Below are 24,387 nucleotides of genomic sequence, written 5' to 3' on the forward strand. Positions count from 1 at the left end.
CAGATTTTTATAATTAAAAGCAATTAACCAAATAATACCAAGTAATTTAAAAAATCAATCAGGATACAAAATTCGGTAATCTGACTTCTAGTTGGAGGAAAGATTAGGGACTTGAGAGTTGGGAGGAATAAGTGCAACTCCCTGAAATCAGAAAGAAGTGTTGCAATCCCCACAAGTGCCTGTATTCAAAGGAACAAGGATACAATAACCGACGGACCAGTACAGGGCCAGTTTTCAGATAAGAGATGTGGGTTTCTTGAGATGTATAACTCCTTGCGTCAGTCTTTGGGTCAGCATTCTAGTCAGCATAACCAAGATCCTTAGTTGAGGGTCTCTAAGCAGCAGGTCAGCAGGTAGACAGGGTAGAGCTTCCTAGACATTCGAGGCTAGCTTCAAACAACGGAATAAAGTTTTCCACGGTTACCGTCCTTCCATACCTCTGTGATTAGTAACCTCCCCAAAATATCTCATATTCTTACAGATATATTTGAATGAGTCCATATTTTTTCATGTAGAATACGAACTCTTCAAGAGCAGGGTCTACCTCACCTATATATTAGTATGACAAGTGCCTAGAACAGTGCTTGGTCCATAGGAGTGGCTTAATGATAACTTTTGATTGGCTAATTGATGGATTATTCATTACTCAACTTATATAACACACATGACTAATTGCACAGCATTCAGGATATGCCAAAGCAATGAACAGCACCTATTTCCCCCATTCTACTTACAGATATGTGTGTCATTCTTTTGGAAATGAAAATACCTAACGCCTTATAACATTGAGCATTTATGTAGCACTTCAAGATTCGTAAGCGCTTGACATGTTATATGACTTGATCGTCACAACAAAATCCACGAGACGGCCACTATTATTATCTTCATTTCACAGACAAGGAAACGGAGACTCAGATTAAGTGACTTGCCCGCAGTTGGCAAGTGTCTGATGTAGTTTTTGAACTTGTCTATCCTGACTCTAAATTCAGAGCTCTCTCCACTGTGCCTCATCAGACTTACAGTCAAGTGAATGGGACTTAAATCTTGACTTTCTTGCAGAGTGGCGCCACATGGAAGATGCTTATTGAATGCCTGTAGATGGAGTGCTTGCTTATTTACTAGTTATATAAATATATAATTAGTTATCTATCTGTAAAGTAACAAATAATAACAATAGCAGTATCTGGCTCTCAGAAGTATAGAGTTCAATGCCTTGCAAATTTTAAAATACCCAAGAAATGTAGTTTATAATCACTACTGCAAAATTCCCAAGTAACTGGAAAACAACAGCACTCCTGGGAAGTCAGAAGAAGAGTAGCTAATGATCGCTCCTTCTCATGATCTTTCCTCAACCTCTGAGCCCAGAAATGCCCAGGAGAACGGGTCCCTGTGCTGTGTGGCTGACTTATGTGTGCCCACATTTGGAGCACTTGAAGTGATGTCACCTTAGCACTCCAGGGAGCCGAGACCTGATGGGAGCAGGAGAACTTGGAGTGGGATTACTTCCCCTGAAGCCAGTCTCCCATGATTCCCAAAGAACTGGGTGTGCTTGGCAAAGTGTCTTAAAGAAGAAGCAGAACCTGGAGGATCAGGGTCAGAGAGACAGAGGGTCTGATTCTGAGGCTGGACAGGAACCTCTCACCCCCAGCAAAGTCACAGTGAAAAGATAGTGAGTGGTAAGTGAGTAGGTAGGGTATCTGACCATCTGGAGTTACTGACTGACCTTCAGAAGAAGGGAGAGATCACCTTCAGGGATCAGTGTTATTAAGAACTTCAGTGACCTTAGAGATCATCTAGTCTATCCCCTTCGTTTCTGGGAGGAAAGATCTAGGATTCCTATAGGACCTTATGGTCTGTAAAGCACTTCATGTATGTTATCTCATTTGATCCTCATAGCAACCCCTGGGAGGTAGGTACCATCATTCTCCCATTTTACAGATGAGGAAACTGAGGTCAAGGGGAGGTTAAATGACTTGCCCAGGTTCACAGAGCTACTAAGTGTCTGAGGCAGGATGTGAGCTCAAAACTTCCTTACATGAAACCAACTACTCAATCCACTGTACCAACTTGATGTCTGCAGGAAACCAATACACAAGGAGTTTATCAATCCAATTCATGTTACTCAGTATGTATTGAGCCACATAAGAGGGCTGTCCTTGATTGCCCCTAAAGTTCCTTCCTGCCCTTAATTGACTCTTCTGTGCACTAGTAGCTGGAAGGCCTGGTGCTCAGGGCTTGAGATGCAAAGATAGAAAGCACATTGTCCTGGTGCTCAAGATACTTGTCTTCCACTCTAAAGGTGACAAGATATGCCATTTACAGAGAATATGTAGAAGTAGTGAATAATGAGAGGCAAAGGAGATGCAGAGAGGGAGGAAAGAAGGAAAGGGGAGAGAGATAGTAAAAGAGATAGATCAAGAAAAAGAAAACCATGGTAAAAGTGGAGGAGGAAATTGCTTTCAACTGGGGATTTCAGATAAGGGTTCTTAGAGGATGAGATGTGCCTGATCAAGGCCTTGAAGGAACACTAAGGATTCTGAAAGATAAAATAAGGGAGCAAGGCACTTGAGAAAGAAGTTTGTTCACATCCACAGAGGATAGAGAAGGCAGGCTTACTTTGGAGGGGAGTTGGAAACCCAGTTTGGCTGGAATGTAGAGTGTAGGAAAAGGAGTAATGAGAGATGAGTCTTAGAAGAAAGTTAGAGCCAGGTTCTTAAGTACTCAGTGAAGGAGTTTCCATTGTCTCTCTCTCTCTCTCTCTCTCTCTCTCTCTCTCTCTCTCTCTCTCTCTCTCTCTCTCTCTCTCTCCATATATATATATACATACACACACACACACAAATACATTTATATACATATATATATAATGTATAATGTGTATAATCAGTGGCAATGGGGAGCTATTGGATGTTCTGGAGAAGGACAGGGGCCTTGTGTGCCTAAAGCAGGGTATTTTGGAAACTTTGTGAAGGATGGTTGAATAAGGAAGACAATAGAAAGAGAGAAAATCATTAGGAGGCCACTTAACAGCCCAGACCCAAGGTGATGGAGGCCTGAACTCTCGGGGTGGCTGCGTGACTAAAAAGGACAGGATAGAGGCAAGAGCTGTTTTATAAGAAGAATTGATAGGGCCTGGCAACTTATTGGATGTGACTGATGAGGGAATGAGAGGCAGATGACTCAGGTTTTGAGAATGGGTGATGGAAGGCCTTGAGATGCCACCAAAAGAACCAGGTAAGTAGGGAGGAGGGACGGGTTTGGTGGGGGCAGAACCAAGATGGATTTCAACTTTACCCCTGATAAGTCACTAACCTCTTTAGTCTTTAATGTAGAGCAAAAGAGTTGAGGTAGGGGACAGCAACGAAGCAAAGACCAGCTGTGGCAGGGGGACATTCTCACCATGGGTATAGTGGCCAGGAGAGGGGTGGCCCAATGGTGAGACAACAGGGATGAGATGATAGTGGAGCATCAGTTAGGACACAAAATCTCAATCATTTCTATGGGCACACTGTAGAAATGTGACTTAGGTACAGGTGTGTATACATTACTTATGTAGTATCAGCAGAGAGGTATGTGCAGTCACTGGGAGGAAAAAGAGCATGGGGAAGATGAAGGCACAGGTGGAGCTTGTGTATAGGGAGGAGGGAGGTGGTAGTGGTACATGCCTGTAATCCTTGTTACTGAGTGAGGCTGAGGTGGATGGATCCCTTGGGCTTAGGGGCTCAAGAACTCAGGAATTCTGAGCCTTAGTGGGGCTAGAGCAAATTGGGTGTCACCAGCAAAGCTAGTTAGCACCACTAGAAGGAGCCATGAGGAGCAGTGGGCCACCAGGCTGCCGGAGGAGGTATGGACTAGCCCAAGTCAGAAATGGAATTACCAGTGACATTGGGAGATGAGTGGGTCTCATCAGACTGTACCTCCAGCCTGAGAAAGATAAGGAGAAAAAAAAGGAACTGGCACTCAAATGGATGTAAGGATGCCTGGCCTTGTCTAGTTCTGTCAATGGCTCAGAGCTGAGGGACAGCTTAGAGTGACCTTAGACAAATCATGGTATCTGTTTTCTAATCTGCTAAAACAAAAAGACTTCATCAGATGATCTCTAATACACCTTTCAGTTCTAAAACACCTTGAAGTTCCTACAAGTCTTGTCATTCTGGGTTAGAAGTTCCAGGGTCCCTTCACTCAGAGCTAACATTTGCTGTCCTGAGCACCCTTCTAACTCTGACCCCTGGGCTCATTTTCCTGCTCTAACAACTACTGATTTCCTGGATCTAAATAGACCTCCATACTCATCTTTTCCCACTCGAGGCAAAGAAAAAATGTTGCCAGAGCACCTCCAGGATGAATGGCACTACCTATACTAATGGTTTGTTTTAGAGTTCTATGAGATTTTTTTTTTAATATCAAACTAAGAGGCAGCTAGATGATACAGTGAATAGAGTGCTGAACCTGGAGTCAGGCAGTCTTGAGTCCAAAACTTATCTCATACATCTGTGGTGAGACTCTGGGCAAATCACTTAAACTTTACCCACTTAATGTCCTCTTCTATAAAATGTGGATAATGCTAACACTAATGTCTCGGGGCAATCGTGAGGATTAAATTTAAAAATTAATAAATGTAACTTAGGGTGACAGATAAATGTTGTCTGGTAGTATTATGATTTACACAGCCCAGCAAGAGCTTTCCCCTACAGAGAAGCACCAGGGAGACCAGATACTTATTCTTCCCATCATTGCTGAGAACAAACACGCCTGGTCCCCTTGTGAAACTGTCTTTAAGAGCCAGGTTAAAAATCACAAGGAAACCCATGGTTCCTAAACTGCCTCATGTGGGGTAACCTTAGAAAACCAAACTCAGAGTGGGAGAAAATGTCAAAGCATCCTCAGACACTGTCAGTGTGTCGGTTGGTTTTGCTGAACTCTGTAATTCTCTTTCTTTTTCAGGCTTGTTACAAGGAATGGCTCCTTGGGTTGGGTAGATCACTAGTGGGGATTTGAGAAAATGCCCCAACCTTAAACTAAAGTCTATTTCCTAATCTGAGGTCACTAAAATCTCTTACTCCTTCTCTCTATATTATTCTTTTTCAATGATATGAAAGCCATGATCCAAGGAAATGGCACCAGAGTGACTGAGTTCATTCTATTGGGATTTGCAGTTCGACAAGAAGTGCAGTACATCCTCTTCCTTGTGTTTCTGCTCATCTATGTGACATCTCTAGTGGGCAATGTTGGTATGATTCTGCTCATCAGATGTGATGGCCGCCTTCACACTCCCATGTATTTTTTCCTCCAAAACTTGGCTTTTGTTGACCTCTGTTACACATCTGCTATCACTCCCAAGATGTTAGTAAACTTCCTTGTCTCAAATAAATCCATCTCATTCTCAGGGTGCGTGATACAATTATATGTTTATGGTGTATTTGCCACAATTGAATGTTATCTTCTGGCTACCATGGCTGTAGATCGTTACGTGGCCATCTGCAACCCACTCCATTATCCAACAGTCATGTCCCAGAGGGTCTGCATCCAGCTGGTCACTGGATCCTACATTATGGGTTCCCTGAATGCCACCACACACACAGGACTTCTCTTTTCACTGTCCTTCTGCAATTCCAACACCATCAATCACTTCTTTTGTGATTTGCCCCCAATCCTGGCCCTTTCCTGTTCTAATATGGATGTCAATGTCATGTTGTTAATCATTTTTGTGGGCTTTAACCTGATAAGCACATTGCTGGTAGTGTTCTTCTCCTATGTTTACATCTTGGCTGCCATCTTGAGGATGCCCTCTGTTGCAGGAAGGCACAAAGCCTTCTCTACTTGTGCCTCCCACATGACTGCTGTCACCATTTTCTATGGACCCTCTCTTACATGTATTTACAGCCTTCTTCCAGTGAGTCGCAAGAGAATGATAAAGTGGCCTCTGTGTTTTATGGTATTGTGATACCCATGCTCAACCCTCTGATCTACAGTCTGAGAAACAAGGAGGTAAAGGAGGCCATGAAAGTTCTAGTAAAAAGTTGTTCATGAGTCAGGCCTTGCATTCCAGAGGAGTAGTTCAAAGGCGCATCCAGGCAACAAAGCATCTCATTTCTTTTCTCTAATAGCCAGATATTGGGTCAGTTCATACAGCAGCCCATCTCATTGCTTCAATATGTCAACAAGACCTCAAAGATATGGCAAACTATGGTTAAAAGTTAAAAACATATATAGAGCTGCTGAAGTCATCCTCTTAATAGACTTTAAAAGTTATCACTAAGAACTCAACATCTTTAACATGATCATAATGATATGATTAATAATGATGGTGGTGATAGTTTACATTTATTATTAAACACTTTCATATGGAAGTTAGGAAGAGCAGTCAGGACCTGTAATTTCATTGAAAATATTTCCATTGTTTTCCAATTGTGTAGACTGACAACCCAAAACTCACTTGTGAGTTAAACACACTTTCTGTTGGGTGTTTAAAAACCCTTCACAGATTGCTTCAAACCACTTTTCCAGGCTTATTATACATTGATTCCCTTTACGTACTCTATGGCTCAGCCAGACTTTCTTCTTGGCCGTTTATCACATATGATTTTCCATCTCTCCTTGGATAAACTGATATTTTGTATCACTCAACTGGAAAGCTTGTATATGTTTCAATTTATATAACTACATTAATTTCTGTTTTCTATGCTGCATATAATAAATGGATTTACTCATTATTCATTATGTGTAATGTTCATATGAGTAACCAGCATATAAGCTGAAAAGTGTAAGCTAAGCTCCCTCAAGAGCAGTCAAGGAAGCATCTTTTGTTCCCGACCTGTGACGCCCTAGTCCAGTGATTTTCCTAAAGTACAGGGTTGACCATGTCTCCCCATGACTCAGTAAAGTCCAGTAGATTCCTATTACTTGAATCAAATATAAACTAATTGGGGGGCATTTAAAGCTCATCACCACCCAGACGATTCTGACCTTTCTTTCATATTACTCCTCACCATGCATTCTATGGCCCAGCCATACAAGCCTACTTCTTTTGCTTCATGCACAATGCTCCATCCCATTTCCAGTCCTTTGCACTGGCTGCCCCCCAGTGTGGAATGTTTGCTCTCCTCACCTCTGCCTCTTGGTTTCCCTGGTTTTCTTCAAGCCTCATCTTCTGCAGGTGGATTTTCCCAGTCTCACTAGATGCTGATGTCTTCTTTTCTAATGTTACATTCCACCTGCTCTGTGTGGATCTAGTATGTACTTATTAATACCAGTATCATGTCCCATTAACCTTGTTTTTCCTTTTTCTATGCATCTCTTAATAATTAGCACATAGTGGAAGCTTGCTAAATGATTGGTGAAATATTGATATATTGATTGGACATTTTGAACTAAGTTTAGCTTCTCAAACACATTTCCCTCTTTCTGTTAAGGGTACCACCTTCCTTCCAGTCTCTATTTCACAGCCACATTGTAATTCTCAACTCCAGATTCCTCATCATCTCATGTCTTGGGCAATGAGGTGCCTAATCTTGTAGTTCCTACTCCTCTAACATATTTCACATCTGTTCCTTCCTCACTGCTCACACAGGCAGCACCTTAATTCAAGCCTTGATCACCTCTCACTTGGGACACTGTCATGGCCTCACATTTGCTCTACTTGCCTCAAGTATCTCCTGACTCCAATTCATCTTACTTAGCTGCCAAAGTGATTTTCTTTAAGCATGTGTTTGACCATATTATTGTCCTATTCAACAAAACCCAGGAGCTTTTTATTGCCTCTATGATAAAATATAAACTACATGATTTAGCTTTTTTTTTTTTTGGCTAGGCTATGGGGTTAAGTGACTTGCCCAGGGTCACACAGCTAATAAGTGTTATTATGTGTCTGAGGCTGGATTTGAACTCAGCTCCTCCTGAATCCAGGGCCGGTGCTCTATCCACTGCTGCCCCATGATTTAGCCTTAAAAGCCCTATTCAACCTGGCTTCTATCTGCTTTTCTAGACTTACTAATATGTCATTCCCCTTCCCGCAATCTGCAGTGACTTTCTTGCTGTTCCACACATCACACACAGATTCTCAGGTTCCATTTCTGTGCATTCGCATTGCTCATCCCTCATGCCTGGAATGCTCTCTACCTTGAAGAATCCCATAAGTCCTTCAATAGTCTACTCAAGAACTACCTCCTCCAAAAAGTCTTTCCTGAATTATCCTCCCACCAAACCCCTCTGGTTACTGCCCTCCTAGAAATATCTCATATTGCCTATGTATATATTTGAATGAAAACATACTTTTTCATATAGAATTCAAATTCCTTGAGATCAGGGTTGATTTATATATATATATATATATATATATATATATATATATATATATATATATATATATATATATACACATATATGTATCCCAAGTACATAGAACAGTGCTTGGTCCATATAAAAGCTTAATAATTATTTTTTATTAGCTACTTGATAGATGATTCATTGCCCCACTTAAATAACAAAAGCTTAATTGGATACCATTCAAGATATTATAAAGTGATGAACAGCACATATTTCCTCCATTCTACAGAGAGACAGACAGGCAGGCAGACTGAGAGAGAGAGAGACAGACAGACAGACAGACAGACAGACAGACAGACAGACAGACAGAAAGAGAGAGAGACAGAGAGACAGAAAGAGAGAGAGACAGAGAGAGATAGAGACAGAGACAGAGAGAGAGAGAGAGAGGGAGAGAGAGAGAGAGAGAGATGGGGGGTGAGTGAGATTCTTTTGAAAATAATAATACCTAATGCTTATAATAATAACATTAAACATTTATGTAGCACTTTAAGATCTACAGAGCACTTGACATGTTATATGACTTGACTCTCACAAAAAATCCATGAGATAGCTGCTATTATTATACCTATTTCACAGAAAAGGAAACTAAGACTGAGGTTAGGTGACTTGCCCACATCTAGCATAGTTTTTGAACTTGTCTATCCTGACCCTAGGTTCAGAGCTTTCTCCATTGTGCCTCATCAGACTTAAAGTTAAGTGAATGGAATTTAAATCTTGACTTTCTTGCAGAGTGGCGCCACATGGAAGATGCTTATTGAATGCCTGTAGATGGAGTGCTTGATTATTTACTAGTTATATAAATATATAATTAGTTATCTATCTGTAAAGTAACAAATAATAACAATAGCAGTATCTGACTCTCAGAAGTATAGAGTTCAATGCCTTGCAAATTTTAAAATACCCAAGAAATGTAGTTTATAATCACTACTGCAAAATTCCCAAGTAACTGGAAAACAACAGCACTCCTGGGAAGTCAGAAGAAGAGTAGCTAATGATCGCTCCTTCTCATGATCTTTCCTCAACCTCTGAGCCCAGAAATGCCCAGGAGAACGGGTCCCCGTGCTGTGTGGCTGACTTATGTGTGCCCACATTTGGAGCACTTGAAGTGATGTCACCTTAGCACTCCAGGGAGCCGAGACCTGATGGGAGCAGGAGAACTTGGAGTGGGATTACTTCCCCTGAAGCCAGTCTCCCATGATTCCCAATGAACTGGGTGTGCTTGGCAAAGTGTCTTAAAGAAGAAGTAGAACCTGGAGGATCAGGGTCAGAGAGACAGAGGGTCTGATTCTGAGGCTGGACAGGAACCTCTCACCTCCAGCAAAGTCACAGTGAAAAGATAGTGAGTGGTAAGTGAGTAGGTAGGGTATCTGACCATCTGGAGTTACTGACTGACCTTCAGAAGAAGGGAGAGATCACTTTCAGGGATCAGTGTTATTAAGAACTTCAGTGACCTTAGAGATCATCTAGTCTATCCCCTTCGTTTCTGGGGAGGAAAGATCTAGGATTCCTATAGGACCTTATGGTCTGTAAAGCACTTCATGTATGTTATCTCATTTGATCCTCATAGCAACCCTGGGAGGTAGGTACCATCATTCTCCCCATTTTACAGATGAGGAAACTGAGGTCAAGGGGAGGTTAAATGACTTGCCCAGGTTCACAGAGCTACTAAGTGTCTGAGGCAGGATGTGAGCTCAAAACTTCCTTACATGAAACCAACTACTCATTCCACTGTACCAACTTGATGTCTGCAGGAAACCAATACACAAGGAGTTTATCAATCCAATTCATGTTACTCAGTATGTATTGAGCCACATAAGAGGGTTGTCCTTGATTGCCCCTAAAGTTCCTTCCTGCCCTTAATTGACTCTTCTGTGCACTAGTAGCTGGAAGGCCTGGTGCTCAGGGCTTGAGATGCAAAGATAGAAAGCACATTGTCCTGGTGCTCAAGATACTTGTCTTCCACTCTAAAGGTGACAAGATATGCCATTTACAGAGAATATGTAGAAGTAGTGAATAATGAGAGGCAAAGGAGATGCAGAGAGGGAGGAAAGAAGGAAAGGGGAGAGAGATAGTAAAAGAGATAGATCAAGAAAAAGAAAACCATGGTAAAAGTGGAGGAGGAAATTGCTTTCAACTGGGGATTTCAGATAAGGGTTCTTAGAGGATGAGATGTGCCTGATCAAGGCCTTGAAGGAACACTAAGGATTCTGAAAGATAAAATAAGGGAGCAGGGCACTTGAGAAAGAAGTTTGTTCACATCCACAGAGGATAGAGAAGGCAGGCTTACTTTGGAGGGGAGTTGGAAACCCAGTTTGGCTGGAATGTAGAGTGTAGGAAAAGGAGTAATGAGAGATGAGTCTTAGAAGAAAGTTAGAGCCAGGTTCTTAAGTACTCAGTGAAGGAGTTTCCATTCTCTCTCTCTCTCTCTCTCTCTCTCTCTCTCTCTCTCTCTCTCTCTCTCTCTCTCTCTCTCTCTCCATATATATATACATACACACACACACAAATACATTTATATACATATATATATAATGTATAATGTGTATAATCAGTGGCAATGGGGAGCTATTGGATGTTCTGGAGAAGGACAGGGGCCTTGTGTGCCTAAAGCAGGGTATTTTGGAAACTTTGTGAAGGATGGTTGAATAAGGAAGACAGTGGAAAGAGAGAAAATCATTAGGAGGCCACTTAACAGCCCAGACTCAAAGTGATGAAGGCCTGAATTCTCAGGGTGGCTGTGTGACTGAAAAAGGCAGGATGGAGGTAAGAGCTGTTTTATAGGAAGAAGTGATAGGAGCTGGCAACGTGTTGGATGTGACTGATGAGGGAATGAGAGGCAGATGACTCAGGTTTTGAGAATGGGTGATGGAAGGCCTTGAGATGCCACTAAAAGGAGCAGGTAAGGAGGGAGGAGGGATGGGTTTGGTGGGGGCAGAACCAAGATGGATTTCAACTTTACCTGTGATAAGTCACTAACTCACCTGTCTGATCTTTCAGCTGCAGGAAAAGAGTTGAGGCAGGATAGAGCAACGAAGCAAAGACCAGCTGTGGCAGGGGGACATTCTCACCATGGGTATAGTGGCCAGGAGAGGGGTGGCCCAATGGTGAGACAACAGGGATGAGATGATAGTGGAGCATCAGTTAGGACACAAAAGCAATGTCTTTTGGCAAACACTGTAGAAATGTGGCTTAGGTGCATGTATATGTACATGACTTGTGCAGTAAGGACAGAGAGGAAAAGGATCATGGGGAAGATGAGGGCACAGGTGGGGCATGGGTATAGGGAGAAGGGAGGTGATTGTGGCACACGCCTGTAATCCCTATTACTGAGGGAGGCTGAGGCGGATGGATCCCTTGAGCTCAGGAGTTCTGAGCCACAATGGGGTGAGAGCCAATAGGGTGTCACCAGCAAGGCTAGTACCACTAGAAGGAGCCATGAGGAGCAGTGGGCCACCAGACTGCCAGAGGAGGTATGGACTAGCCCAAATCAGAAATGGAATTACCAGTGACAGTGGGAGATGAGCAGCCACTGGACCTCCAGCCTGAGAAAGATAGGGAGATCCAGTCTCCAAAAGAAAAGAAAAAAGAGGCAACAGGCCTTGAAGTGGATGTAAGGATGCTGGGCCTCTAGTTCAGTTCTCTCAATAACTCAGAGTTGAGGGACAGTTTCGAGTTTCCTCAGACAAATCACGGAAGCTCCCTGTGACCTGTTTTCTCATCTTTAACATGAAGAGACTTGGCATTCTGAAGTTCCTACAGGTCTCACATCATTCTAGCTTAGAGGTTCCAGGGTCCCTTCACTCAGAGCTAACATTTCCTGTCCTGAGCACCCTTCTAACTCTGACCCCTGGGCTCATTTTCCAGCTCTAACAATCAGTGATTCCTTGGATCTAAATATCCCTCCATACTCATCTTTTCCCACTCTAGGCAAAGGGAAAATGTTGCCAGAGCACCTCCAGGATGACCGGCACTACCAATACGAATGGTTTGTCTCAGAGTTCTACAAGATTTTTTTAATATCAAAGAAGAAGGAGGAAGCTAATTGATACAGTGAACAGAGTGCTGAACCTGGAGTTAGGTAGTCTTGAGTTCACATCTTGGGCCGTGTATCTGTAGTGAGACCTTGGGCGAATTATTTAATCTCTCCCTGCCAAATTTCCTATTCTGTGAAATGGGGATAAGGGTAACACCGACATCCCAGCGCAATTGTGTGGATTAAATTTAAAAAATAATAAATATAAAGCATCTTACCAACTTTAGGGTGAAAGATAAATGTTATCTGTTAGTATTACGATTTATACAGCCCAGCAAGGGCTTTCCCCTTCAGAGAAGTACAAGGGAGACCAGATACTTATTCTTCCCATCATTGCTGAGAACAAACATGCCTGATCTCCTTGTGAAACTGTCTTTAAGAGCCAGGTTAAAAATCACGAGGAAACCCATGATCTCTAAACTGCCTCATGTGGGGTAACCTTAGAAAACCAAACTCCGAGTGTGGGAGAAAATGTCAGAGCACCCCCAGACACTGTCAGTGTGTTGGTTGGTTCTACCGAACTCTAATTCTCTTTCTTTTTCAGTCTTAGGGTTACAAGGCAATGGCTGTTTGGGTCGGTCAGTGAGGGGGGATAAATACAGAAATAAAGGTAACAAGAAAACAAAATATTTCAATACAATAAGACACAACCTTAAACTAAAGTCTATTTTCCTAATTTGAGGTCACTAAAATCTCTTACTCCTTCTCTCTGTATTCTTCTTCTTCTTCTTCAGATGATATGAAAGCCATGATCCAAGGAAATGGAACCAGAGTGACTGAGTTCATTCTATTGGGATTTGCAGTTCGACAAGAAGTGCAGTACATCCTCTTCCTTGTGTTTCTGCTCATCTATGTGACATCTCTAGTGGGCAATGTTGGTATGATTCTACTCATCAGATGTGATGGCCGCCTTCACACTCCCATGTATTTTTTCCTCCAAAACTTGGCTTTTGTTGACTTCTGTTACACATCTGCTATCACTCCCAAGATGTTAGTAAACTTCCTTGTCTCAGATAAATCCATCTCATTCTCAGGGTGTGTGATACAATTATATGTTTATGGCACATTTGCCACACTTGAATGTTATCTTCTGGCTACCATGGCTGTAGATCATTATGTGGCCATCTGCAACCCACTCCGTTATCCAATAGTCATGTCCCAGAGGGTGAGTATCCAGCTGGTCACTGGATCCTATGTTGTGGGTTCCCTGAATGCCACCACACACACAGGACTTCTCTTTTCACTGTCCTTCTGCAATTCCAACACCATCAATCACTTCTTTTGTGATTTGCCCCCAATCCTGGCCCTTTCCTGTTCTAATATGGATGTCAATGTCATGTTGTTAATCATTTTTGTGGGCTTTAACCTGGTAAGCACATTGCTGGTAGTGTTCTTCTCCTATGTTTACATCTTGGCTGCCATCTTGAGGATGCCCTCTGCTGCAAGGAGGAGCAAAGCCTTCTCTACTTGTGCCTCCCACATGACTGCTGTCACCATTTTCTATGAGACCCTCTCTTACATGTATTTACAGCCTTCTTCCAGTGAGTCACAAGAGAATGATAAAGTGGCCTCTGTGTTTTATGGCATTGTGATACCCATGCTCAACCCCCTGATCTACAGTCTGAGAAACAAGGAGGCAAAGGAGGCCATGAAAGTTCTAGTAAAAAGTTGTTCATGAGTCAGGCCTTGCATTCCAGTGGAGTAGTTCAGAGAAGCATCCAAGCAATAAGCATCTCATTTCTTTTCTCTGACAGCTACATATTGGGTCATTTCATACAGCAGCCCATTTCATTGTTTCAATATGTAAGCAAGATCTCAACTATAGGGGATATGAAAAACTAAGTTCAGAAACATATCTCCTCCTTGGGTATATCTGGAAAAATACTGCAGCCTACTTGAACCAAGCAAGCATGGATGTCTCCACTGCCTTTTAAGTCTCCCAGTCCTCTGATTCTTCAGAAATTTTGGTGTTCCAAGATTTGTGATCACTCATTACTCTTAAGAGAATGTGCATTGAGAAGAAAAGTCTTTGCACTGAGAAGCAATTTGAGATCATTAAAAGTGCTGGACAGTTTCTCAAATGCTGTATAGGAAATAAAATAAAATAAGTCCTCCACATTGAAAAGTTGTAGCCTGCATGAGGACATGTGCCTGCTAAATGACCTCTGTTGACTATAGCCTGTAAAGTAGCTAGAAGAGAAAAACAACTTGTTAAAAACATTATTATGCTCCAGATATGTTCCCACCATGATAGGTTCCTGGCCGACATTTGCTTCAAAATAAAACTATACCTAGACTTCTTTGTCTAAGTTCACTATAAATGCAAGAGGTTCCCTTTTTTACCTTTTGAAATCTCACCAAGGCATGGATGAATCACCAGGGACCTTCCAATCGGGACTCTGGGTGACTGAAACAGGGCCTCCCAGTATATAAACTTTCATCTATACTTATAAGCAATAAACCATAATCTTTATTCTATAATCATTATTTGTCATATAAGTGTGTATTATTGTAAGTGAGATCTGAACCAAAACCTAATTCAGTTACGGCACATTGCATCAGCAATACAAATGCATACGGATCATATCATTCCTCCGATTCAATTTTGGGCTCATTTGATTGTTTAGATATGGAACTTATATTAGTAATTTGTGTTGATGTGCTCATTCATGGACTTCCAATACAACTATATGTCACTGTGTGAACTAAAAATATTTATATCATCCATTTGGTTGTTCCTGTATAAATTGCTAAGGTGATCTCTTTTGAGCAATCAGTTTTAGTTAGTAGGTTTGGTGTAGTTTGATTGAATTGTTTCAGTCATGTCCAACTCTTCATGACCCATTTGGGTTCTCCTTGACAAAGGTCATAGGGTGGTTTGCCATTTCCTTCTCCAGCCCATTTTACAGATGATGAACTGAAATGAAGACAGGGTTCAGTGAGTTGCCCAGGGTCACACAGTAAGTGTCTGAGGCTAGATTGGAACTCAGTAAGATGAGTTTTTCTGATTCAAAGCCCAGTGCTCCATCCACTGAGCCACAGCACAGCCTTACATACGAACTGGACCAACCAGAAGACCTTGTAATTTACAGGGAATGTTTTTTATCTAGATCGCATACAAGATATCCTCAGTGACAATGATGGACACCTTTGGCAAACATTTTTCTCATATTTTATGCCTCATTTTATTTTAATAACTAAATGATGATTGAACAAAGTTACCTCTGTGGTTCCATTATCTAAGAATCTTTCATGATCTTTCCCTTTTTATAGAAGACAAGTTGGTGGCACATACTTCTCCTTGAATATCTTACGGATATGAATGATTAGGTATATGAGTAATCCATTCTTGATGCCCTTTTTATTCCCTTCTGGAATAATAATACTATCTGTTATTTACTGCAGTCATTCGATATCTTCCTCTCTTGAAGATATCTTGAGAACGGATCCCTGAGTACCTTAAAAATTGGGTTTCCACCATCTTGGAATTCTCCAAGTCCAGGTGATCTTCTCAACTTCAAACTTCTAGTGTCATTCCCCCTTGTACAAATAGCACAGCCTATACTAAGGTGTTAGCATTCAAATGTCATAGTCAAAGGTGACCATTCTGGAATGTTGGCAGATCTACTTCATTTCCACCTTTGTTACAGAATGGCAATCTGACTTTCCGCTTTCCTATTCTCCTGAACCTACCCTTTTGTGATTACCTAAACTTAACTGCCAAATTCAATGACTTTTTTGCAGGCTTCATTCATTATCTCTGACCTCTCCCCACATACATACTGGTGTTCATCCCCTCTTAGAAATTTTTTTTCTTTTTCTTTTTCTTTTTTTTTCCTCGAGTGTCATTTCTCTTCCCATATTCTCTTATTGTGCATTAAAATGGGGTGGTTTTTTTTCTTTGAGATCTGATCATTCATTTTCTCCTCCCAAACTTTGAGTGTACCAAAATCTCCATCCTAAGCAATTTTTTTTTCCAAATGAGTTAACATACCCTGCCCCTCTTAAACCTGTCTTCCTTCAGGACTCAGATCAAATGACATTTTCCTCCATGAAACTTTCCTGGATCCTCTACAGCTGTTATTATTTATCTCTAACTTCTCTAAGTACTTTGCATTTATTTGTGTGTCTACATATTATATCCTCCAGAAGGTTAGAAGCCCACGATGACAAGGATGCTTTCGTTGTTGACTTTATGTCTCCCGTACCTAACACAATAGATTTCATATCGTAGGGGGTTGATAAATATATGTTGAATCTGAAGCACTGCTAATGACTCAGAGGTCACATTCATTAATAGATTGAGGGCTATTGCAAACATCAAAAACTGGCCCAGCTCGGTTGGGAGAATTCTCCACCAAAGATCTAAAAATGTCTGACTCAACCTTGGGCTTTGCCAGAAGTTTTAAATCATCTATAATAATTCTTCATGTTTTCTTCAAAGTCAGTTCTGTGAAACTTGCTGAGTATATCAGCTTCCATTAAGTAACTCAACCATAGGCAAATTTAGAAAGCAAGAAGAATTAGGTGAGTGGGCAACAGAGCATGTCCAGTTCATTTTCTTCTGCCATTATCCAATAGTATTTATGTATCCATGAGGGAAAATTTGGTCTGTATCCCTAGGAGAAAGGAAAAGAGATTGGTGCAATTCACCTATATTCTCTAGCTTATTAAGAATTAACTTTTCCCAAGGGGCAGCTAGAGGGCACAGTGAATAGAGCACTGGCCCTGAAGTCAAAAGGACCTGAGTTCAAATCCGGCCTCAGACACATGATCCCCACTAGCTGTGTGACCTTGGGCAAGTCATTTAACCCTGACTGCCTCAACAAAAAAAAAAATTGGGGGCAGCTAGGTGGTGCAGTGGATAGAGCACTGGCCCTGAAGTCAGGAGGACCTGAGTTCAAATCTGGCCTCAGACATTTGACACTTACTAGCTGTGTGACCCTGGGCAAGTCACTTAACCCCAATTGCCTTAAAAAAAAAGAAGAAGAAGAATTAACTTTTCCCTAAAAGAATGCAGAAAGAGGCACAGTGCTACAGTGGAGAAAGTGTTGAATTTTTTTGAACAGAGGACATGGGCTACTTATGACTTGTGTAACTTTAGACAACTCCAGGCCTCAGTTTCTTCATCTGTAAAATGAAGGAGTTGAAATAAATGAAATCTAAGTTTCCTTTCAGCTCTAAAACTGTGATTCCATGACTCTACATGCTTCAAGGAAGAAACGAAAAGAATATAAAAAGGTAAAACAGAATCCCAACCCATATAATCATTTTTGAGAGCTGAGAGGCAAGAGAAGGGCTTCTGTTTACTGGAGGGCATTTAATAAGTATTAGGCCCTGCCATAGATAAGGGAGGCTTATGCCATTCACTTGGTACTTATGTAACATGCCCTGCCCCCAACATTGGGAGCCTTCATGATTTCCAGGGTCCACCACATTGTTTGGTAATCAAATCAACAATTTAAGCACCCATCCAATGTGTTTCTTATACAGCAAACTAGTTTGACTCACAAAATCATCCCTAAAAGACATTTAATCAAAACAGGCTGCAAAGAAAAATCCGGGATGCTGAAGTAGCCACATACACACACCCAAGTGTTTCTTAGTAGGAAACACAAATTCACTCACAAGAAGGTTTTAACATGATCTCAGAGCTTTGTTGAGATTGTTAGTCCTTTACTTTTGGCAAGGGAGTTTTATTATCTTCCCCTTCTGCTGGGAGATAGGAATTTCATAGAGGTATCCTTAGGGCTCCCCATGCTACTGTATTAACACGCACTATTCATAGACATTCAAACCCTTTTTAATGTGAGGGCCTAATGTGAGTTCAAATACCTGTTTGGTTGGAAATTGCTTTGAAAGGTAAGATAGTATAATGGACAGAGTAGTGAAATTGAAGTCAGAAAGACCTGGCTTTGAATCCTGCCTGTAACACTTATTCTCTGTGACTCTCATAGCTTTGCTTCTGACCCTTTGGACTACAACAATGTCTCAGCTTCCTTCTGATCCTGGAATTTCCCTCAGCCCTGTGGTCTTCTCACCCTAGATGATCCTTCCATCCCAAAGCCCCTTCTCTCTTAGCGAGTTCCTCTCAGAACCTCCATTTGGAGGATGGGCCCACTCCAGCCATCTTTCATTCCTTTCCCAACTCTGCTTCTGACTCTTCAGACTTTCCCACCATGTCTAGGTGCCTCCCCTTAGCCCTGACTTTCAGCTCATTTATATGTCATTATCATTATGTATCCCCCATTAGACTACAAGCTTCCTGAGAGCAAAGGCTGTCTTTTCTAACTCATATTTGTATCCCTGGTGCTTAGCGCAGTATGTGATACATAGTAAGCGTTTAATTAGTGCTTGTTTCCTTGATTTGCCTCAATTATCTTATGCATAAAATGAGTGGATTAGATTTGATGACCTTTAAAGTCTCTTTCAGTTCTAAATCTAAGCCATTAGGAAATCTTGTGACCTCAGGAACTGCATCTTCTGTGTGTGTACAATGGCAAGACCAAGTTGCCAGAGGCTCCACATATGCCACTTCATTTCTTAGCATCAGTCCCAAATCACCCCTGCATCATATCTGTAGCATGTTCCAGCCGAGTCCCAAAGGCTTTCTCTTTTAAAGGAAATGGACTGTCCTCCAAAATAGACCATTGGCTTCCATATTGAATCCCATGCCAGAGAAGAAATGACTTCTACTGCTTTACTTAGAAAATTGTTCAGAGTACTGGGGGGATGAGGACTTGTCCAGCGGGATAGCATAACCGGGGTGTATCATAGGCAGAACTTGAGTCCAAGTTTTCCTGACTCTGAGAACAGCTCAATAGCCACTACTCTGCCATGCTAACTCTTCTAATTATTATACGGCTAAATCCCTTAGTAGTTAAGTTTGAAAACAACTATAATGATGATGATAATGGGAATTCTACTCTAGGAGGCTCAGCTCCAACTCTGAAGGAAAGCAGGTAATGATCACTGTTCCTCCCTTGAGACCAGAGATGCTCCAGAGAATGGATCCCATGTCCATGGCCTGGTTAATGTATGTCTGCATTAGTGGCACTGCAAACATGTCATCTGAGGATGCCAATCAGCCTGTCCCCAATATAAACAGGGAAACCCAAAGTGATATCACTTCCTCTGAAATGAATCCATTCTCCCACTATTCTTAATGAGAAGTGACTGTTCCAGTATCTCAAGAGAATAAGCCTGAGGGGCCAGGGTGGGAGAGGCAGAGAAGCTGATATAAGATTAGGGGGAATTTCTCCCTCAGTAAAGTCGCAATGAAAAAGGAGCAAGTACTTTATAATATATGAGCTCTAGGAATATAGTCACCTGTCCCTCTTTTATTTTTTTCATAGTTGATTTTGGTGTTTTTAGCTTTGTATTTTCCCATATGAATTTTATTAATATTTTACTTTATGCTATGCCATTGGTATTTGAATCAGCATAGCCTAACATTTTCGTTTTAATTTGGGAATCATGGTCATCTTTACTATATTAGCTCAACTTCACCATGAATATTGAATATCTACCCATGTATTTAGTTAATTTATTTGGTTAAGATGATATCTAGTTGGCTTTGTATAAATTCAGTATGTATTGGTAGGCTATTTCACAGATATTTAAAATGTTACTATTTTAAGGGTTATTTTATATCAGTTTGTCTTTCTGAGTTTTATTAGTGATATATAAAAATACTGATTTTTTTGTGATACAAAAAAGAAAAGAAAAAGCAGTTTAAAGTAGTGCTGATGGGATGACTAGGTTAGGACTTCTCATATTCTGGAGTAATTGACTGACCCTCAGGGAAAGAAACAGGCCCAGCCATCAAGTGATTTAAGGAGAATCAAAGCAGGTATGGTATGTAAAGCTGCTTTGAAATTGTAAAAGGTTTTACCAATAAGAGGTAGTATATGTAAAGGACTTTGCAAAGCCATACTGCTTGATAAATGGCAATCAGAAGCCTCATGAGGATTGAGAACTGGAAAGGCCTTAGAAATCACTTGGTACAACCTGTACATTTCAGGATACTGAGGCACAGGGATTAATTCAAGTCAAGAAACATTCCAATATGTACCAGGCACAATACAAGAGATGCGAAGATTGAACATACATACATATATACACACTCGTAGAAGTAGTAGTCAAATACTACCTACTTCTGTACAGCCAGATAGGTGGTACAGTGGATAAAACACTGAGTCTGGAATCATAAAGGTCTGAGTTCAAATCTGATCTCAGACTGTTACTAGCTGCATGACCCTGGTCAGGTCACTTAACCCCTATTTATGCCAGTTCCTCGTCTGTAAAATGGGGACACACTAGAGAAGGAAATGGTAAGCCATTCAAGTATCATTGCCAAGAAAACCCCACGAACAAAGTCCACGGGGTCACATGAAGTCGAACATAACTGAACACCGCCACCTATTTCTTTAGGTAGAATGCAACATGGCATACTGATAGTAGGCATATAAATATTACCTACAGAAGGTGATGTGGAATGAGACGAGATCTAGGCAAAGAGCTGTAAGCGTTAAGGAGGGCTAAGGACATTTTTAGCTAGAAAGAACAGGGAGGAATTCGTGGAGGAGGTGGCACATCAGATGAACCTTGAAAGAAGATAAGGATTCTGAAAGGTAACATGGAGATGCTATTCCAAGCACCAAGGTCTGCTGTATATGCATGAAGATGAAAGATGGAAGGTTGATTTGGGGGAAAACGAGCAGTCCAGTCTCCCTGGAATGTAAAACAGATGAAAGGGGGTAGTGTGAAATAAGGCTGAATTGGTAGAATGGAACCAATCTGTGGAGGGTCTTGCATACATCAGGCTAAGGAGTTTGTAGACCAGAGGCAATTGGCAGCCACCGAACGATCCTGGGAGGAGGAGTAACACTGGTGGACCTCTTACTTGCACAAATTATTTTGGCAGTGGCATAAAAGAAGGACAGAAGAAGAGACTCCTAGAGGTAGCAAATACTAACATAGAAGCTATTACCATAGTCCATGCTAGAAAGAATGAAGGCCTGAATCAGGTCACCAGGTGGAGGACAGAAGTTGAGAAAAGTGAATAGTTGTGAACGGCTTAACAGCAGAACTGACAGAAGGGAGAGGCAGAGGTGTGGGGCAGCAGAACAGAGGTCACTGGAGCTACCTATGGGCGCCACCAACAAGAGCCAGACTAACAATAGGTGTCGTTTTCAGGTAGTTTTGTGACATGTATTGGAATGGGATGCCCCAACCTGAATAGTGAACATCTCTCCAAATATTTCTTTCCCTTGTTCTGTCAAAAGTATTTATAGCTGTTTTTATCAACTGTGTCTGTGTATTGGTTGGTTAACGCCCAGATATTCAAGGTTTTTATGACACTGGAATATCTGGCTTCTCCTCCTTTCAACACCCTTTGCAGATATTTTGAACGGAATTTCTCTTATCATTGTTTCTTCCTGGTTTTTAGGAGTACTGTGTTAGTGAGTTCCTGGCTTTTGAGAGATAATGAAACAAATGGTGAATTTATTTTGTCTCCAACAACCTTGTGAAAGCAATTAATTGTCTCATTTCGTTTTTCACTAATTTTCTTGGGTTTCCTGATGATAACATCTCATCATCCTCAACTCGGAATATTTTGTCTCTCCTTTACCAATGTTTATACTTGTAATTTTGTTCTTTTCATGTTGCTAAAGATAGCATTTCTAGAACTATGTCAAATAATACTGAGGGGATTTTAATAACCCTTTTGAACAACACTTACAATTTTAAAAGACATTGTCCTGGAAACTCTGTGAGATAATACAGACTGGCAACAATCTCCTTTTTGCAGATGTAGGAAACTGAGACTCTTAAAGGTTAAGTAATTTTCCTATTGTCAACACAGGTAAGAAACAGGGACTGAGACAGAATATGAACCCAGGTCTTGTGATTCCACTTTGTGACCTTTATCCGCAATTCCATTCTGCCAAACCCATGGTAACCTTATAAAACCAAGCTCAGCATGTGAAAGAAGATATAAAAGCACGAAACAAAAGATGATTTCATTGCTAATTGTGGGTCAATAATCTCCTTCTGGTCCTTCTCTCTGTGTTCCTCTTCTTCAGATGATATGAAAGACATGGCACAAGGCAATGGCACCAGAATGACTGAGTTCATTCTACTGGGATTTGCAGTTCGACAGGAAGTGCAGTACATCCTCTTCCTTGTGTTTCTGCTCATCTATGTGACATCTCTAGTGGGCAATGTTGGTATGATTCTGCTCATCAAATTTCATCCCCGCCTTCACAGCCCCATGTATTTTTTCCTCCAACACTTGGCTTTCGTTGACCTGTGTTATACTTCTGCTATCACTCCTAAGATGCTGCTGAACTTCCTGGTATCCCACAAATCTATCTCTTTCTCAGGGTGTCTAGTGCAATTGTTGATTTATGCTACGTTTGCCACAATTGAATGTTACCTCCTTTCTGCTACGGCCATAGACCGTTACGTGGCCATCTGTAACCCACTGCACTATGCAGTGGTCATGTCCCGGAGGGCCTGCATCCAGTTATTCACTGGATCCTATTTCATGGGATCCCTGAATGCCTCGGTACACACAGGTTTTGCCTTTTCATTGGTCTTCTGCAATTCCAACACCATCAATCACTTCTTTTGTGATGTGCCCCCAATCCTGGCCCTTTCCTGTTCTAATATTGATGTCAACGTCATGTTGTTAATAGTCTTTGTGGGTTTTAATCTGTCAAGCACATTGCTGGTTGTGTTTTTCTCCTATGTATACATCCTGGCTGCCATCTTGAGGATGCCTTCTGCCGCAGGAAGGCACAAAGCTTTCTCTACTTGTGCCTCCCATCTGATGGCTGTCATCATTTTCTATGGGACTCTGTCTTACATGTATTTACAACCTTCTTCCAGTGAATCCCAGGAGAACGATAAAGTGGCCTCTGTGTTTTATGGCATTGTGATACCCATGTTGAACCCTCTGATCTACAGTCTTCGGAATAAAGAAGTCAAAGAGGCCATGAAAGTTCTAGTAAAGAGTTGCTTATGAGTCAAGATTTGCATTCCAATGCATCTGTTCAGAAATGCATTTGGACAAAGGGCATCCATCCTATCTCCCTTCTTTGGCAGCCACGTGTGATAGTAGAGAGAATGTTAGGCTTGGAATCAGGAAGATCTAAGTTCAAAACCATCTGAGATATTTACTAGCCATGGGATTCTGAACAAGTCACTCAGCCTCTCTTGGTCTCAGTTTCCCCATCTGTAAAAAAGGGATAATAATTTTACCTACCTCTAAGGGTTGTTGTGAGACTCAGATAAGATAGACTATATGAAATACTTTGCAAACCTTAAAGTGCAATGTAAATGCTAGCTGTCGTTGTTACTGCTTTGAGTTGAAGTCTCAGCTGTGGGGCAGTGTGACAAACAAGCTGAAAAAAACTTAAAAAGGCATGTGAGGACATTAGAGAAAGACTTTCAACAGTGTCTAAAACATATTTACCAATATCTCCCCAACTTTAATATAACCATAACAATAATAAACCAAGTGTCCCAAAAGTTGTAGTGCAGTGTTAATCTACAATAGCTTCACTAGCTCATTAAGCTATAAATAGCTTGAAAGTACACTGAGACTTTGGGGACATCCTGTAGAGCACTTAATGCAGAAGATGCTCATGAGGATCAGAGTTAGTGATTGCTTGCATTTTGCCAAAGTTCCTCCAAATACATAATCTGAGTAGCTCTTCAGAAGACCCACCTTGGATAGGTAATAATATTGTCCCCACTTTCCAGATAAAGAAACTGAGTCTCAGAGAGTGATTGTGTCACAGAATGTTAAGTCTAGTAAAGATCTTAGTGATCATTTAGTCCAAACCTTCCCTCATCAGACAAAAAGAAAAAAACCAACAATAACTTAGGATCAAGATAGGCAGTGATTTACCCAAAGTCATACAACTAGTTAGCAAGACAGATTGATAGGTAGTATCCAAGGAAAATGGCACACACATTCCTGTAACACCAACTGAGTGGTAAACAGGAAGCCTTCCTAA

At 41.3% G+C, this 24,387-nt stretch overlaps 2 protein-coding genes and 1 pseudogene across 2 annotated transcripts; all 3 read left to right on the forward strand.

The window, feature by feature from the left end:
* Positions 1–5,101: 5,101 nt before the first annotated feature.
* LOC110199680 (olfactory receptor 5AK3-like) lies at positions 5,102–6,030 on the forward strand (annotated as a pseudogene).
* Positions 6,031–13,106: 7,076 nt separating this feature from the next.
* LOC110199588 (olfactory receptor 5AK3-like) lies at positions 13,107–14,036 on the forward strand. Its single transcript, XM_020974458.2, has one exon. It carries the CDS (start codon positions 13,107–13,109, stop codon positions 14,034–14,036), a length of 930 nt encoding a protein of 309 aa, XP_020830117.2.
* Positions 14,037–22,460: 8,424 nt separating this feature from the next.
* LOC110199467 (olfactory receptor 5AK3-like) lies at positions 22,461–23,390 on the forward strand. Its single transcript, XM_020974341.1, has one exon. It carries the CDS (start codon positions 22,461–22,463, stop codon positions 23,388–23,390), a length of 930 nt encoding a protein of 309 aa, XP_020830000.1.
* The last annotated feature ends 997 nt before the right edge of the window (positions 23,391–24,387 follow it).

Source organism: Phascolarctos cinereus, unplaced genomic scaffold, assembly GCF_003287225.1.
Source record: "Phascolarctos cinereus isolate Bilbo 61053 unplaced genomic scaffold, phaCin_HiC Scaffold_9;HRSCAF=440, whole genome shotgun sequence".
Lineage (NCBI taxonomy): Eukaryota > Metazoa > Chordata > Mammalia > Diprotodontia > Phascolarctidae > Phascolarctos > Phascolarctos cinereus.

Excerpts from the sequence above, each read along its gene's own strand:
- LOC110199467 (XM_020974341.1), top strand. The coding sequence starts at position 22,461 with ATGGCACAAGGCAATGGCACCAGAATGACTGAGTTCATTCTACTGGGA.
- LOC110199588 (XM_020974458.2), top strand. The coding sequence starts at position 13,107 with ATGATCCAAGGAAATGGAACCAGAGTGACTGAGTTCATTCTATTGGGA.